General features: G+C 37.4%; 1 protein-coding gene across 1 annotated transcript; it reads right to left on the minus strand.

Annotated features, from left to right (window-relative positions):
- Positions 1 to 1,437: 1,437 nt before the first annotated feature.
- Positions 1,438 to 3,427, minus strand: LOC141480920 (uncharacterized). The gene is made up of 2 exons (XM_074171663.1): positions 3,276 to 3,427; positions 1,438 to 3,212 (listed from the first exon to the last, which is right to left on the minus strand). The coding sequence occupies exons 1-2, from the start codon at positions 3,425 to 3,427 to the stop codon at positions 2,501 to 2,503; spliced, it is 864 nt and encodes a 287-aa protein (XP_074027764.1). The 3' UTR covers positions 1,438 to 2,500.
- Positions 3,428 to 15,197: the final 11,770 nt, after the last annotated feature.

The following is a 15,197-nucleotide window of genomic DNA, read 5'->3' on the forward strand; positions in this document are numbered from 1 at the left end:
GGCCAACCAAAGCGACGAAGATGATGACGTGATGGAGTTTGAGAGGGTCATGGATGAAGAAGGAGATGATGAAGGGATAGAAGCTGACACAACTGAAGGTGATGGTGCTATGAGGATCGGTATGCGAACACTCAATGTCAGTGAGACACTGGAAGATCCCTTGGATTTGTATTGTGCATTGGATGCATACGTATTGATCAGCACAATAGATGGAGAGAACAAAAAACTATGTTGGTGCTGCTTTCGGTTTTATTCGCATAGAAACAATAATGGAGGGTGGTATGCCCATGTCAACACCCACAACACTGTCTCAATTATGGAAATGGGACAGAATTGGTGTGAAGCTTGCGAGAGGCCACTAACAAACTTCACCCGAGTATCTACATGTATTATATGTAATAATGTCCAACCTGTGGCACAATAACCGTGGACCTACTGGTCAAAAAAAAAACAACAGCCCTTTTCAGGGCTACATTATTCACACAAACAGTAGTTAGTTGTATTAGTATTCATAGATTATGTGACAAATGAATACTTTGATTAATAAAAGTCTAAGTTGGAAATTTGTTAGTCTTTGAATATCTATACATTATATGACAAATAAATTACTACTTTGACTGAAAAGTCGAAATTTGGAATTTGATAGTCATTGAATATCTATGCATATGATGAGTACTACTTTAAATGAAAGTTGAAGTTGGCATTTGTCAATCATTCATATGCATATAATGATGAATACTTTCACATACATATATTTCGTTTGAGATTATAATGTTAACATAATGTTAACAATGGTATGAATCTGTTTCTGTTTGAAAGTATAATGGTAGCTCTGAAAAGAGCTATTTTTTTTATTGTTTCAGTCTTTAATTGTAGCCCTGAAAAGGGCTGTTATTTTTTTATTAATCCATGCAATGATATGGACTAACGCTCCTCATCATCAGAAACAATAATTATGGTATCGTCATCTGAATCAGATGATATACTAATGATATCATCCTCATAGTAGTCATCTGAATCAGATGATATACTCATGATGTCGTCGTCGTCATAATCAGCTGAATCAGATGATATACTAATCACATCATCCGCATTATTATCGTCAACAGCATCTATGTCGTCCTGAATACCTTGTTCCACTCGTTCTGCGAAATCATCAGGAAGATCATAGATTCGCTGCAGAAATTGAGCGAAGGTTGTACTCAAATGATCAGACGTTGAATCTATTTCATGTACTTGGATGGGTCCTGTACTCGACATTGTGGAAGAATGATATAGAACTGGGATTGTTGCTATATTTATATTGGAAGAAATGAAATGGAGGGGGTGAAATGTAGAACAGTGTTTGAGATTCGAAAACATCAAGAATGAAACTCTGAGCGATTATTAGGAGAAATTCTAGTGATTATTATGGAAAAAAAACTAATAAGAGGGAGAGGAAGGGAGGAAGACACTGCCCCAGCCTCGCAGTGCCTCGTGTACACCAACCAAAAAGTGTGTACTCCGTGGAAGGAAAGGAAAGGAAATGATGGACGAGTAGATGATTATATGTCATCATCGGAATTGAGGACATCATCATCGATTAGGATTGGGGATGGCGGAGGACTATCCTCGATGAGGATAGGGGATGGTGGAGGACGTCTAACGTCAAGCTCGTCATCAGCATCATCACCAGAGTCGTCGTCGTCATCATCGTCGTCGTCGCTACTCATTGGGACAATGTCATCATAAGCAGGGTCCCACCATCCGTCAGGATCTGGATATTCCGAGTCATCCAAGTGTCCTTCGTCACTGCCAGTGACATGCTGAACTTGCATCCTGATGTCGTGATCCCGGTATTCGTATGGCGGACTGTGGGGTTCCGTGGTGGAAGAGACAACCTGTACCTGGCTGTTATCCCAGTAATTGAAGTTGTACCCCTGATCCGGGCAGCTATAGGGTTCGGAGGTTGAATCGGGTTCCATCTCGATGCTAGCTGATCAACTGAATGTTTCATCAGATGATTTCTACTTTTATACTTTCGAGAGGGAGTGGGAGAGGAGTGGAACATTGAGTAGGGGTAAATTGTAGTGTGACATAAGACATATTCAATGAGTAGGGGTAAATTGCAAAGTGACATAAGACATATTCAATGAAAGAGATACTTGAATGGATAAAATACAAATGAAATATACTTGTCGATTTCACTATGAAACATGTCTATTTTTTATTTTTTAAATTTTCTTCACATGAAATTATTTACAAGTGATTAGAGAACACAAAAATTGATGTGAGGTATTTGTCTAGAAGAACTTGGAATTGAAATAAAAAAAATAATAATAATAAGAGGAAGTGAAGAAAAATGCTCCAACCATCGCATTGTTCAATGTGTACCAAACCAAAAAACAGTGTACACCCTTTATTTCACTTCCTTTTCCTTTATTCAATATAAACTTAACAAATATAAACTTAAAACTACCATAATTAAATACTCCTAACTAACCTAAAACTAATCTTACATTTACACTTCATCTACAAAAAGAGTGTCCATAACTGTCACTATTTTTTTGTACAGCTTTATCGAAGAGGTCTCTGCTTTACACCTTTCCTGCAGAGATGCATAATTCCGATCTATTTCGGCCATTTCCTTTTGGATTTCCCTCCGTCGGTTATCCATTTCAGCCATTTGTCGCTTCATGGTAACCAACGCGGCCTCGCTAGATCGGGCAGCTCGTTCTGCTTTCTTGCATCTCTGCAGAAAAACACTCATCTTTTCACTAACCTCTCCGATAGGCTGTGGCACCAACACCTCAGGATCCGCCGGTGTCGCTGGCAGCGGTGGTAGTCGCGTCACCAACGGCGACAATATCACCAACTCCGGAGAAGGACTCCTCGGAATTTCCACTGCTGCTGGTGCTGCTGCTGGTGTGGAGGCCCTCTTACGAGAGGTCGAAAAACTACCTGCATAAGGATTAGTCCTATTGCAAGTAGCTCGGTACTTTGAAATAGGACCAACCTTTGCTGCAGGTCGTTGGCAAACCTTCTTCACAGCCCTGACTTCCTCCTCCTCCTCGAATAAGTCAGGGCTAGAAGATCTGCACCTAACTCGCGAACGCGAAGTGGTTGGCTGGTCAACCGTCACCGCTCTCGAAGATGCTGCCTCCTCCTGGTCAGCGGACACCGGCAGAATAGACGCCACAGCATTATTCACCTCCTGTGTATTGGTTGCCATTCTGAAAAAGAAGAAATAATACAAAGTTAGTTGATATAAAAAATAACATTCCTAATTTACTTACTCAAATATCAAGTTGGTCGTTGGAACGTACTGCCTTGTTGTGGAGTGGACTGCTCTCGATGAGATGACTTCTCGAACTGAATGTTGTGGAGTGCTCTCCGGAGGGTATCGACTTCGATGCGTGAGCGGTGGGAAAATGGTGGGAGCGCACATGCGCGATGAGGGTAGGGGTGTACATGCGCAAATGTTGGGAGTCGGGGGGCGGGGCTTCGGGGAGGGGAGGGGCGGGGCTTCGGAAAGGGGGCGGGGCTTCGGAAAGGGGCGGGGTATCCGAAAAGTTGGTGGCGACGGGGGGGGGGGGGCGTGGCCCTAACGGGCCCCGCCCACTGCCTGGGCTCCGCCCAGGTGGGTGGGGCCTCCGGCCCCAGATAGGCGGGACATCTGGAGAGACATCTACGCCCTCTTCGCGCGCGTTCGTAACATAATATGCAACCGAACACCTAACCTAACGTATTAACGTATTAACGTAACCTAACCTAGTACGCTAACCTACCGCTATGCAACCGAACACCTAACCTATCGTATGTATTAACGTAACCTAACCTAGTACGCTAACCTACCGCTATGCAACCGAACACCTAACCTAACCTAACCTAACCTAACCTAACCTAACCTAACCTAACCTACAGTAACTATTAACCTAACCTAACGAGGGAATACTAACCTAACACCTAACCTAACGTAAGTATGCAGCTAACCTAACGTAGCTATTAACCTAACCTAACGAGGGAATACATTCACCATGTTGGTTCCATTAATACATCATCAGTTGGTTTTGGTTTTGGTTGTATTATTCTATGATTTGGATTAATGTTCAGTCCTGGATATCCCAGTCCACCTGATGATGATGGCCTGACTTTATAGTTTCTCTCCAAAACTTCTTTATGGTTTTTCTCCAATACTTCAACTCTCTGTTCCAGTACATCATACTTTTTCATTGTAGTCCCTGTTATGTTTGACATAGCATCAAATTTTTTATTTGTAGACGCTGTTATGTCAGACATTTTTATGTCTACATCACTTGTAAGTTTGTCAAATTTACGAGTGAAAGTTATCCGAGCCTCTGCAATTTTATCGTTAAATGCTTGCCGGGCGTCCCGAGCAATATTGCCTATTGTGGATTGTATTGCAGCTTGTAGGGCTAGAAGTATAACTTCCTTTGCTCCATTAATTTCCCCCTCAAGATATGATACAGTTACACAATCACTCTTGTCAATTGGTTCACTTGTATTTTTCAATATTTTCCTTTGCATGTCATAATGACCATCTTTTGTTAATTTAAAACCATTCCCAGGAGGACCTCGAATGACATTACCACCCCATTTTCTTTTTCTACCAAACTTATCGATTGTTTTAGACATTGTGCACTCTACGATGATTCTCTTCAAACTGATATTTCTGTCATTTACATTATACTATATATTGCAGTAATTGATTAGGGAAATAGAAATAATACAAATAAAATTTTAATCATTTTATATTCATTACAGTAATACATATACATACATACATAATACATTAATATCACATTACTTCTATCATATATTATTAATTATAAATGGCTACATAAATATCAATATTGAATTTTCCGGTTTTGAAGATATTGAATGATATTTCAATCATTGATCTCGGCAGATAATAAATTAATCAATTGATCCAATGGAGTCTCCTGAGATTGTGATTGTTGAATAATATTACTTATCCAACGAATGTTCTCATTTGGATCGTTTTCATAAAATTCAATATCATTATGACCCCAAGGAAGAGTGTGGGTAGTATTCGGAATGATAAATCGTTTATCATCGTGATATGATAATGCAACTTTATTTTTTAATTCAGTATACATATCATGTAACACGCTTCTAAATGAATTCATCTTTCTGAATATCATACCACCTTGTTCGACGATTTTTTGATAATCTTCGCATGTCAATTCATTCTTTATTACAGATCGTTTAACCCCTTTGGCTTTCTTAAATTCACCATCAACAGATTTCACATAATATGCTTTAGCACCTGTACCATAAAAACTCATGATTGGATCATTTGGAAATTCATCTTTGAAGTTACCCAAGACTGAACTTGTTACTGGAATATTGAATTGGTTAACTATACTGTAATTGGATGTATCAAATCTACTTATGTTAGTTTTTATGAATTCATAAAAATTTTCTGTGTTTACTTTAAGAATGAGCGAGTCGGTATCTGTGTAAAGTAAAGAGACATTTTCATCAAAGTGTTGTTTGATGCATCCATAGAAAAAGTCATACATGACTGTTTTAGATAATTCTAATATGGAAAATCCCAAATATAATGGTTTATCGTAATGAACCTTCACTCTACCCAATTGAATGGCAACGAAATTATCAGTGAAAATTGAACAATTTTTGAAATTTGGTTTGGCTATGAGAGTGCTGGCACCTATATTTTTCTTTATATTTTCCCAATGTGTAACGAGTCTAACATCAATTCGATTATCTACATTCTCCATTGTCTTTCCATACACCGCATTATTCATTAGTTTATAGAAATCTTTAACAGATTTGTTGTTAGACCTATTACGCATTTCAGTATTAAGATCTATATAGGGTTTCATCCAGCATGATTGTTTGAATTTCAATACTCTATGTGTATTCATTACAATCAATCCATTTTTGACAGCTTGCTGTAGATTCCTATAATGAACAATATATTTTCTTTTATCATTCAAATTTGGAATTAATTTGGGAATTTTCGATTGTGTACGAGGTGGTATTATTTTTTCGACTAAAAATGGAAGGTCAGAATGTTTATCATGCAACTCTTGTGGATAATGAATGTCCACTTCAAATACATACCCATACGGACTATCAGTACTCACATCCATCACATCGAGATTAAGAATTTCATTTGGTGTCAACCATGTAAATTCACTTGTTGGTAGAGGTTGTGACATACTGTGACCGTATAGATTTGTTGCATCTAAATATGTAATGAATGTGGAAGGTTCGTTGGGATTATAATTGGGTAAAAATCTATTATTTGCTATATGTTTCCTCTCGCTACATTGACTAATTCCACCTCGTATACCTTTTTGAAAAAAGTGAATCATATCAATGTCAGTTAGTAATTCCAATTCAACATTAGTGAACTTCAACATGGCATCCCATGATAATCCAGGTGCAGTGTAATATTGTGCCGGATCTAAGTTATATATCTCTAAACTTGTGGTGCGGAAGTTTTCAAAAATATCACATAGTAGCAATACATCCGACTTCAAATACAAATCAGAGTATTCCCCCAAATTCTGACACTCGAATAAATTCCAAACTTTTCTAGCCCTATCATAATCAGTTTCCGATATATGTTCACAATTGAGTGTGTCATAAAACTGATTTTTTGTCGGAAGTAATGGATAATTCAATTTGTCAATGTCATCAACAAAACTATATGGAAATACACCTTTCTGTCTCATCAAATTGAATTTCTCAATTTGTGGGAAATGTTTGTGCATCTCCAAACATTGATCGGAGGTCAAGTTTGCACCCAACTTCTCCAACGAATTAGTCATAAATTTATAACTATCGATAAATCTCATTTTGAGATAATTCTTCCTAACCACACCATCTTTATCGGTATAGCTGTGTGTAAAGAGATGCTTCGTGAAAGATATATATTTCTCTTTAGTTTGCGGGATAACATCAACTTTCTCTTTATTCCTATACAATTCTTTTATGAATAAATGACAATCATAACCACTTAAATTATGAAAAATGATAGGTATGAAGTTTGGTATTTTGAAATTTAAATTACATTTCGAGTGAGCGGCATGTGATCTTTTCTTTCCTGTGACATGACAATGATCTCTTACTTTGACGTCACCATCAGTAAATGCTTTATTACATATACCACAAGTTCTGGCTGCAACAAACTGTTCTTCTTCTTCGACAGTTTGTGTATCCATTGGTTTAGGGTTTCTGAGATGATTTTCATGTATCTCTTTCAAATCATCTTCAATGCTACTCACAAATTTCTGAGCTGCATCTACACCCCTATATGTAACAAATTTTGTCAAATCATCATTATATGAACACTTTATCAAATAAGCAAATGAATATGGGGCATGTTTGAATGTTTTAATCGTGTATGAACTTCCAGGATTTGGCTCATTCACATGAATCGGTTTAAGCACTGATTCAAAATCAGCATACACTACAAATGGCACCCTCATTTGCCTCTCAAAGTTTTCAAACATTAGTTTATTTTCCGCAACCATTCTACCATATTTATTGATCTTTAAATTAGTAGTTGGTGTTGTGGTACTAATGTGATTACAATCATACATATTATGACGTAAAAGCAATCTCTCATCAGAAAAATATATCAAACATCCGTCACAAAAATATTTTTTCTGTCTATGAGCTGATAGTTGATTAGAAACTAATCTTGAAAGATCTTTGATCCAACAATAGTGACCATTACCGGAGTCATCAGTTATAAACAACAAATTGACATGTCTCCGGAGTCTTCTCTGTGAGTATCGCAATGGACCAATCACTTCATACTTCATTTTACCCTTCTCAAATGTACTCTCTAAACCGTAAACATTAATTGAAATATCATTCCTATCTTCGAATATTTCGATACTCTTATTATTAACTTTAACCGGAAAATCCATACCTGTGACATCTAAAACAGTGGAAAAATGTGGATATGACGTAAGTTCGGACACTCGACTATCTGCAGGATATAATGCTGATGTTATAGCCCAAGCAAAACAATATTGATCTTCATTACGAACATTCACAACAGCTTTCTTCCATTGAATACATTGAGGCAGCTTCACATATGAACGTCCTTCCAGTGGACTGTATTTATTAATGTTGACCTCGAGAAACAATATTTTTTCACAAGTCCAACCTGAATTATAAAAAAAAAAAATATTACTATTCAATCTTATTGAAATTTTTAAAAAATAAATACCTGAGTCACGATCCTGGAACTCAGTCGTTTGTGCCACAATTACATCACGGAATCCATCAAAAACAGCATTCAAATCTGAAGATTGGTCCACTATTTTATTTTGGGAATTAAATGACTTCGTGTCCCTCGAATCATCAGTCTGAAGAATATAATTCCCAAAAACTTCCATATTCACCTTGATGCTTTTATGGATCCTGATGGCTGATTCCAGTAATTCAATGACCTTCTGCCTAATCTTATTGAAAAATGACATGTAGTCACTGGTTACAATCGAACTCTCCACCCTGTATGTAGCAATGCGGCAATTGAATGCATTCGTTATAATTTGAACACCGTCAGACAATTGAACACATGCATTATTTTTATGACTCATGGTTCTTCGGTGAGAATTCACTTGGCTCATAGGAATTGTCACATTACAACAATTGCACGTATACATAGGTGTTGCATTATCCACTCTCACCCGTTTCACTGCAGGCCCTCCTTGGCAACTCTGGAGCTGATGCCGACGAAGATTATCACTACGAGTGAAAGATTTACCACAGTCACAGGAATACATTTTATATAATAGTTCTCACTAACTCACTTGATGTAAACTGACATAGCCAACACTCGTACGCTTCTTAAATACACTCTGATAGGACCCGTCAAGACGTCATAGCCAACCCCACTTCTCAACTACATGCGCCAAGATTACCTCCCAACTGAATGCGATAACAGATGTCGATATACGAGCAAGCAGTGGTCGTTGCGGTCTCGGAGAGGGTAGACGCTAGGCAAACAGTCCTCGGCTGCCGTTGTGTCACCATCGATAGCGGGGCTAGAGCGAACCTTCATCGCTTCAGGAGAGGTGAGGGCAGACCGATGAATACGCATTACTCTGCCACACGTCGTGGAGTGAACATGTCGCTCTCTAGCCGTTGAACGGTTATTGCTGTGACGTCACTCCACTACTAACTTGGTGCCCTAACACCGATGGAGCATTTATTACTTGGAGGATCTTCGAAGTATGCAGACGTATGTTTGTACATAGACAAACAAGCACATGATGAAACCCTGTACCGTGCATTCTCCTACACACACACATAAACACACAAAATCTCATATGAAAAAAAAATCTGAACGATCCATGCACCAGACACTTCAAGGTCACAACGCCTTGACTTCACTGCACAACAAAAAAACTTCACCAAACAACAACCAATAAAAAAAAAGCAATTAATACGTCATAGTGGTGGGGGGAGGCCGAGAATCAGCTGTAAACAACTACTTCTTTCATATAAATAAACTTCATTGAATCATCCCTTGTTAAGATATAGCCCCTTAAAGGGGGTACTTTAAATTTGTATAACAATTTTTTCACAAGCACTGAAAAAGTTACAATATTGAAATTAACCTGACGTTTTGTACTACCACTGTAAGGGGTGAAAAACGCAAAATTTATTTCCAATGTAACTTTTTGTTTTATTATTGTTTACCATTTGAAAATTTATTTCCGATAGACAGTTTCATTCTAAACAAAAAATGTCTCTTGGATTTCTTGCCCAAAATAAACCAGTTCGCAGCAAAAAATTATTTTACGAACAACTACAGAGATACATCGTCATAAATGCGAAAATACGAAACTAATCTATCTAGTAGGTCGCTAGTAGCGATAGTGACAATTAAATTGGTATGATGCTGTCAGTTTGTGAATTTTCGAAATTGAATTAATACATATTGTGTGTTGTTGTTCTGTTCTTAATTTGTAACTTTAATGATTCACTTTTTATTAAAATGGCATACACAAATGAGGAAATGACTGATATACATTACGTTTATGGTCTGTCGCAGGGCAATGGCTTACAAGCTTCTAGAAGATATGCTGAAATGTATCCTCAACGGCAGCATCCTTCACATACAATATTTGCTTGACTTCATCAACGATTACTCGACAAAAGCCTGAGTAATGAAATCGATTTGTTGTTGTTGAAAACATTTGAGTCCAGCAACGCATTTGTGGTTCAGCCCAGCACAACTGATCAGACTTATAGCGGGTCGAAACAGCGTTGACTGGTGTTGAATCATACATGCGTTGTCTTTGGGCTCTGGTTTTTAACTGGTGTTAGGTTAGGTTAGGTTAAGTCCAAAGTGAGTGGGTGTATTCAACCCTCCACTGCAACCCGCAAGGGTTTATTGCTTCCTAACGAAGCCGATTAGTTTGTATGGTGAGTGATCTTTCATGTCAGGTGGAACTCTGAAAATCTGATTCGGTCGCCAGCGGGGTAGGCACAAAGTATGATATCTGCTGTTTCATCATTTTCCAAACAGAGGCTACACACACTGTCTTCCGACAGTCCGAGTCTCTGCATATGATGATTCAAATGACAGGGATCTGTAAGAAGGCCTGTTAGACATTGTAGTTCATCCCTACTGTAATCCAACAGCTGTTTGTAAGCAAGCTTCGAAGGGTGGATAAACGCCTTCGACTGAGCCAATCCTGGAAGATTCCTGGAAGTCCATAACTATTTTTGCTATCCAGGTGTTCAATTTTTGTTTGGCAAAGCCTAAAGTGATGCCAATGACAGGTTCTGATTCGATGAAGCTGCTTGCAGCACACTCTTTTGCAAGGGAGTCAACAGCCCCATTGCCTTCCAGGCCTGTATAGCCAGGAATCCATACCAGAGACAATCTGTTAAGTCTTCCTATCGAATAGAGTCGTTTCTGGTAATGTGCTACCAATTTAGACGTTGCTCGGTACTAGCCAAGAGCTTCCAATGCCGCTTGCTGTCCGAAATTATTTTTATTGACTTGTGTATGAGGTTCAATTCTTCCAATCTCTCCGCACACAATTCATTAGCGTGAATTTCCGCTTGAAATACAGTCACATAGGTTTCTAGGCAGGTTGATTAAACTGTCCTGGGTCTGCAACTGAAAACACCCGCACAGGGACCGGAAGGTGTTTTTGATCCATCTATGAACCAACAACTATCCGCTCTTAAGATTTTCTTCTTTCGGAGGATCTTGTCCTCTCTACTAGGGAACAGTACTTTATAAGGCAGTTCAACTGGTGTACTATAGTTCATTTGTGATAACGCCAAACAAAGGCAATACAATCTTAGAGAAATTTTATCACTAAATTGATAATTGAATTGCGAAAGATACTTATAGAGAAATAATAGGAAACTCAGTATCTGATAATCAAAGCCAAAAAATATAAAAAGTCAATCACACAATAAAGCAAAAGAAGAATTAGGTTCTTTCTCTTTTTCTCCAACAAAATCACTTCCAATTCAGAGTTCCAGAAATAATCCTTCTCTCCAGACCCACTTCGTATAAGACAGAATACATTTTCACTCGTCTTGCCCTTTACCGAGAACGAAGATTCACATTTGAATCATTTATAAATGTTGATAGGCAGCCGTCAAGAGAGCGGAGCAGATGTCATTTGTCATGCGGGGGGAGCGGTGCCGGCCGGTCGCAGTAGCCACGTCGTTTCACATAGGAAAGATTGATGATCCGGCCCCAGCATAATAGAAAACTGACGGCTTCACAATACACCATCGAATGTTATTAATGGCGTTCGCTCCTAATTTCCATCTAGGCTTGACTTGCTACAAATCTTCTGTATTATATCAGCTTCGTGATTGAAATATATTATGTTGGATGAATGAGGAGTCCATTATGTATCATGCTGTTGAATCTGGCGTGGTGTTACTGGTGTGAACTTTGTCATATGATTTGGATGTACGACAAGAAACATGTATCATTAGGGTTTACAAATATTTACCAGGGAAACAATATTTCTTTCAAGGATGTGCCAATCAAATCAGGTTCTGCATCCAATCGCTTTTCTGTACATGATCCACAGAGTTTCCAAAAATATTCCTTTTTTATTTCTCAAAATTTCTATACATTATGAGGAAGTAGGAAGTCATGAAGGGTTTTTCCCAATAACTAATATCTGCTTAAACACCACTTCCTCTTCCATTGATTCGTTTCATTTTTTTAAGGACAAAACACAAGCTCTACAGCAAAATCCTCAAGGTGATCTCAGAGCGGTGCCTGTGCGAAAGTAGCGACTCACGTTGTATTTGAATCGCTGGAGATTCAATACATTTGGAAAAACTTTCTCAGGATGTTTATTCCACATAAACGCAGTTCTACAGATGAAAGAGGTCTTAAACAGTGGAGTTTGAGTTGTATTGAGTTGACCCCCAAAACGATGAGTCGCCACAGTCCGTCGCGTATTTCTGATAAGTACCGCTCTTGGTGGAATCAAATGTGCCAAGTCATTTGAATACTTTCCGTGAAAGTATCGATAAAAGAGATACAAATCTCCAAATTTTTCTTCGATGTTCCAGGCTATCAAGGTTGCACATGATGTTCGCGTCTACATGAGAACAATACTTCAAAGAAGATCTGACCTGAGCTTTATAAAGCATCAAAAGTTGCTGAGGTGGTTATAGTTTTCTGGTTCGGAACAGTGTTCTAAGCTTTAAGAAGCAGCCTGCGCAATTCCAGCGATATGATTGGGCCAAGACATATTGCAGTCCATTTAAACTCCCAACAAATTTATCGAAGCAGAACATTATTATATCCGGTTCGGAGACATTCATCTCTGTCCGAATGACAAGACAAGTGTGCTGTCGTCAACAAAACAATATATTGGGTTCTTGGTTTTTTTCCAATAAGTCGTTGGTTTACAATGAAACGAGGGTTGGAGACAATATGGATCCGTATACTGTTTATGAATATATACCTTTTATGACACCTTAATCATGATATACTTTTGGAATAATTTTTGCAAAAACGTGATTATCGATGATATTAATTTTGATTGTGATTTTTTACAGACCATATTTATTAGATACTTTCCTTATTGATATTGTCATCACTTATTTGAAGGTGACAATGTTTCATGATGAATTTCACTATGATTTCACAATGATTTGAAATCCCCTGAAAATTCAAGGAAGCCGCATACATGTTGTCCAACAACGTATTCAGCCAAGCCAGCGTAGAAATACGCAACATATGGAAACCCATCATCAAGCGAAAAATGGTCATTTCCCGCTAAAACGGTCATCTCCCACGGAACCAGTGAAGCGGAAAATGGAAAGCTGGGATAAGTGAAAGTACTCGAACGACCTATAAATAGTCATCTCTCGGAGGAATCAGTCCAGTCATCACCCGAAGACGATTGTAGATACTAACAATCGAAACGTCGTGAACTAACGTGACTTGGAATCTCTTCACTTTTTTATTTTTATTTCCTTTCTTTTTTCATTTCTTTATTTTTATTTATTCAATTGTTCTATTTTTACTTGTATTTGATTTCACTATTATTTCATTTCAGGTTTATTTTGGTTAATATAATTATTATTTTCAGCTACTCATTTTTAATTCTTCTTTTTTTTAGTTGTTTCAGGGATTTCAAATCATTTTATATAGTAGACAATGGAAGTCCAAACTAGTGAAATTGTCATCACTGTTTTATTTCATTCTTATCTACATCAGTCACGCACTAGTTGAATAACTATATCTGGCTAATTAGCTTGTGTATGGTCTTCCAACAGAGACTTCCGAATTTCGACAATTGATAACGACCATCTTGTATTTCATCAGTTCGGTAAATTGATTTGACAACCCTGAAATGAAATTAAAAAGATTAACCAAAAATAACAATTTTATTGTAAATGCATTGCTGGACAACATATACGCGGCTTTCTTGAATTTTCTCATAAATTTAGTCAAGCTATCGTAGAGATACGTAACATATGGAAACCTCTAATTAAGCGAAAATCGACCAACTCCCGCCAAACGGTCATCTCCCGCTAAAACCAATGAAGCGGAAAGAGGGAAGAGGGGATAGGTGAAAGCACTCGAATGACCTATAGTCAGACCTCGGAGGAATAAGTCCAGTTATCACCCGAAGACGACTGTGGATACTAACAATCGAAACTTCGTGACATAACTTGGTTTGAAATCTTTTAATTTTAATTTTTTGATTTCTTGTTATTAATATTTTTAATTTTCAGCTTTTATTAATATTTCAATTTTTATTTGTTTGGTTGTTGCTTGTATGTTATTTTTTTATGATTTCAGTTTTTTGTTTAATAAAATTGTTATTTTCGGTTAATCTTTTTGATTTTTTTTCAGGGTTGTCAAATCAATTTATATTATATTAGACAATGGAAGTCCGAACTGATGAAATACATCACGAAACATAGTCAACCACCTTCAAATAATCGACAATCTTGTTGAAGCTACAACTGTCAAATCAGTTGTCATTTATTCAGTCTGTTTTGCAAAATTACCATGGACGGATATAACATTAAACAACACGTGCAAATGATAAAATTGTTTTTTAACGCGCTTTTATTAGCTTCGCTTGTATGTTTGGTTGTTTGTTTGTAACCGACTGCTTTGGACTCGATTTTGACTAACTTTAAACGGACAGATGTATTTTAAACTTTGTTCACTTATCAGGAATAGGGGACAATACAATAATTTCACAAGATTGAATGATTTCCTAACACAGTCTCTGTGTGAGAGCAAGTGAGGCAACCACATTGTCTGCTCCTGCGTATATCCTCTATATAATAATAATAATAATATTCATTTATTTTCTTAAGACAGTTACAAACCATATGGAAAAAGTCAGTTGCTTACATTTAAAATACAATAATACTAAAAAATTGATTTCACCGCAAATTGCCACGATAAAGGTTCATCCAGTTTATGGAAACACTGTTCTGTCAAAAAGGATTTCAAATTATGTTTGAATGATTATTTTGTCAAGCAGTTTCTCACATTTGGAGAAAGAGCACTGTATATCCTAGGAGCCATATGACTAGGAGATTGGTGAGTTATTTTTAATTTTCTGAATGGAATTGAAAAATCTTTTTTTTTCTTGTATTGAAACTATGATTCTGTTTGTTTCTCACATATATTTCACCATTATTGTCGAATACTAGCA

The sequence above is a fragment of the Leptinotarsa decemlineata genome, unplaced genomic scaffold (assembly GCF_025532065.1).
Source record: "Leptinotarsa decemlineata unplaced genomic scaffold, Ldec_3_MD MMD2_tig00000026_RagTag_RagTag, whole genome shotgun sequence".
NCBI lineage: Eukaryota > Metazoa > Arthropoda > Insecta > Coleoptera > Chrysomelidae > Leptinotarsa > Leptinotarsa decemlineata.

Bases quoted from the DNA above. Each gene is read 5' to 3' on its own strand.
- LOC141480920 (XM_074171663.1), bottom strand. From the start codon at position 3,427: ATGTGCGCTCCCACCATTTTCCCACCGCTCACGCATCGAAGTCGATAC. The intron at 3,213-3,275 runs GTAAGTAAATTA...CTTCTTTTTCAG, and splicing joins ACGACCAACTTGATATTTGA to AATGGCAACCAATACACAGG.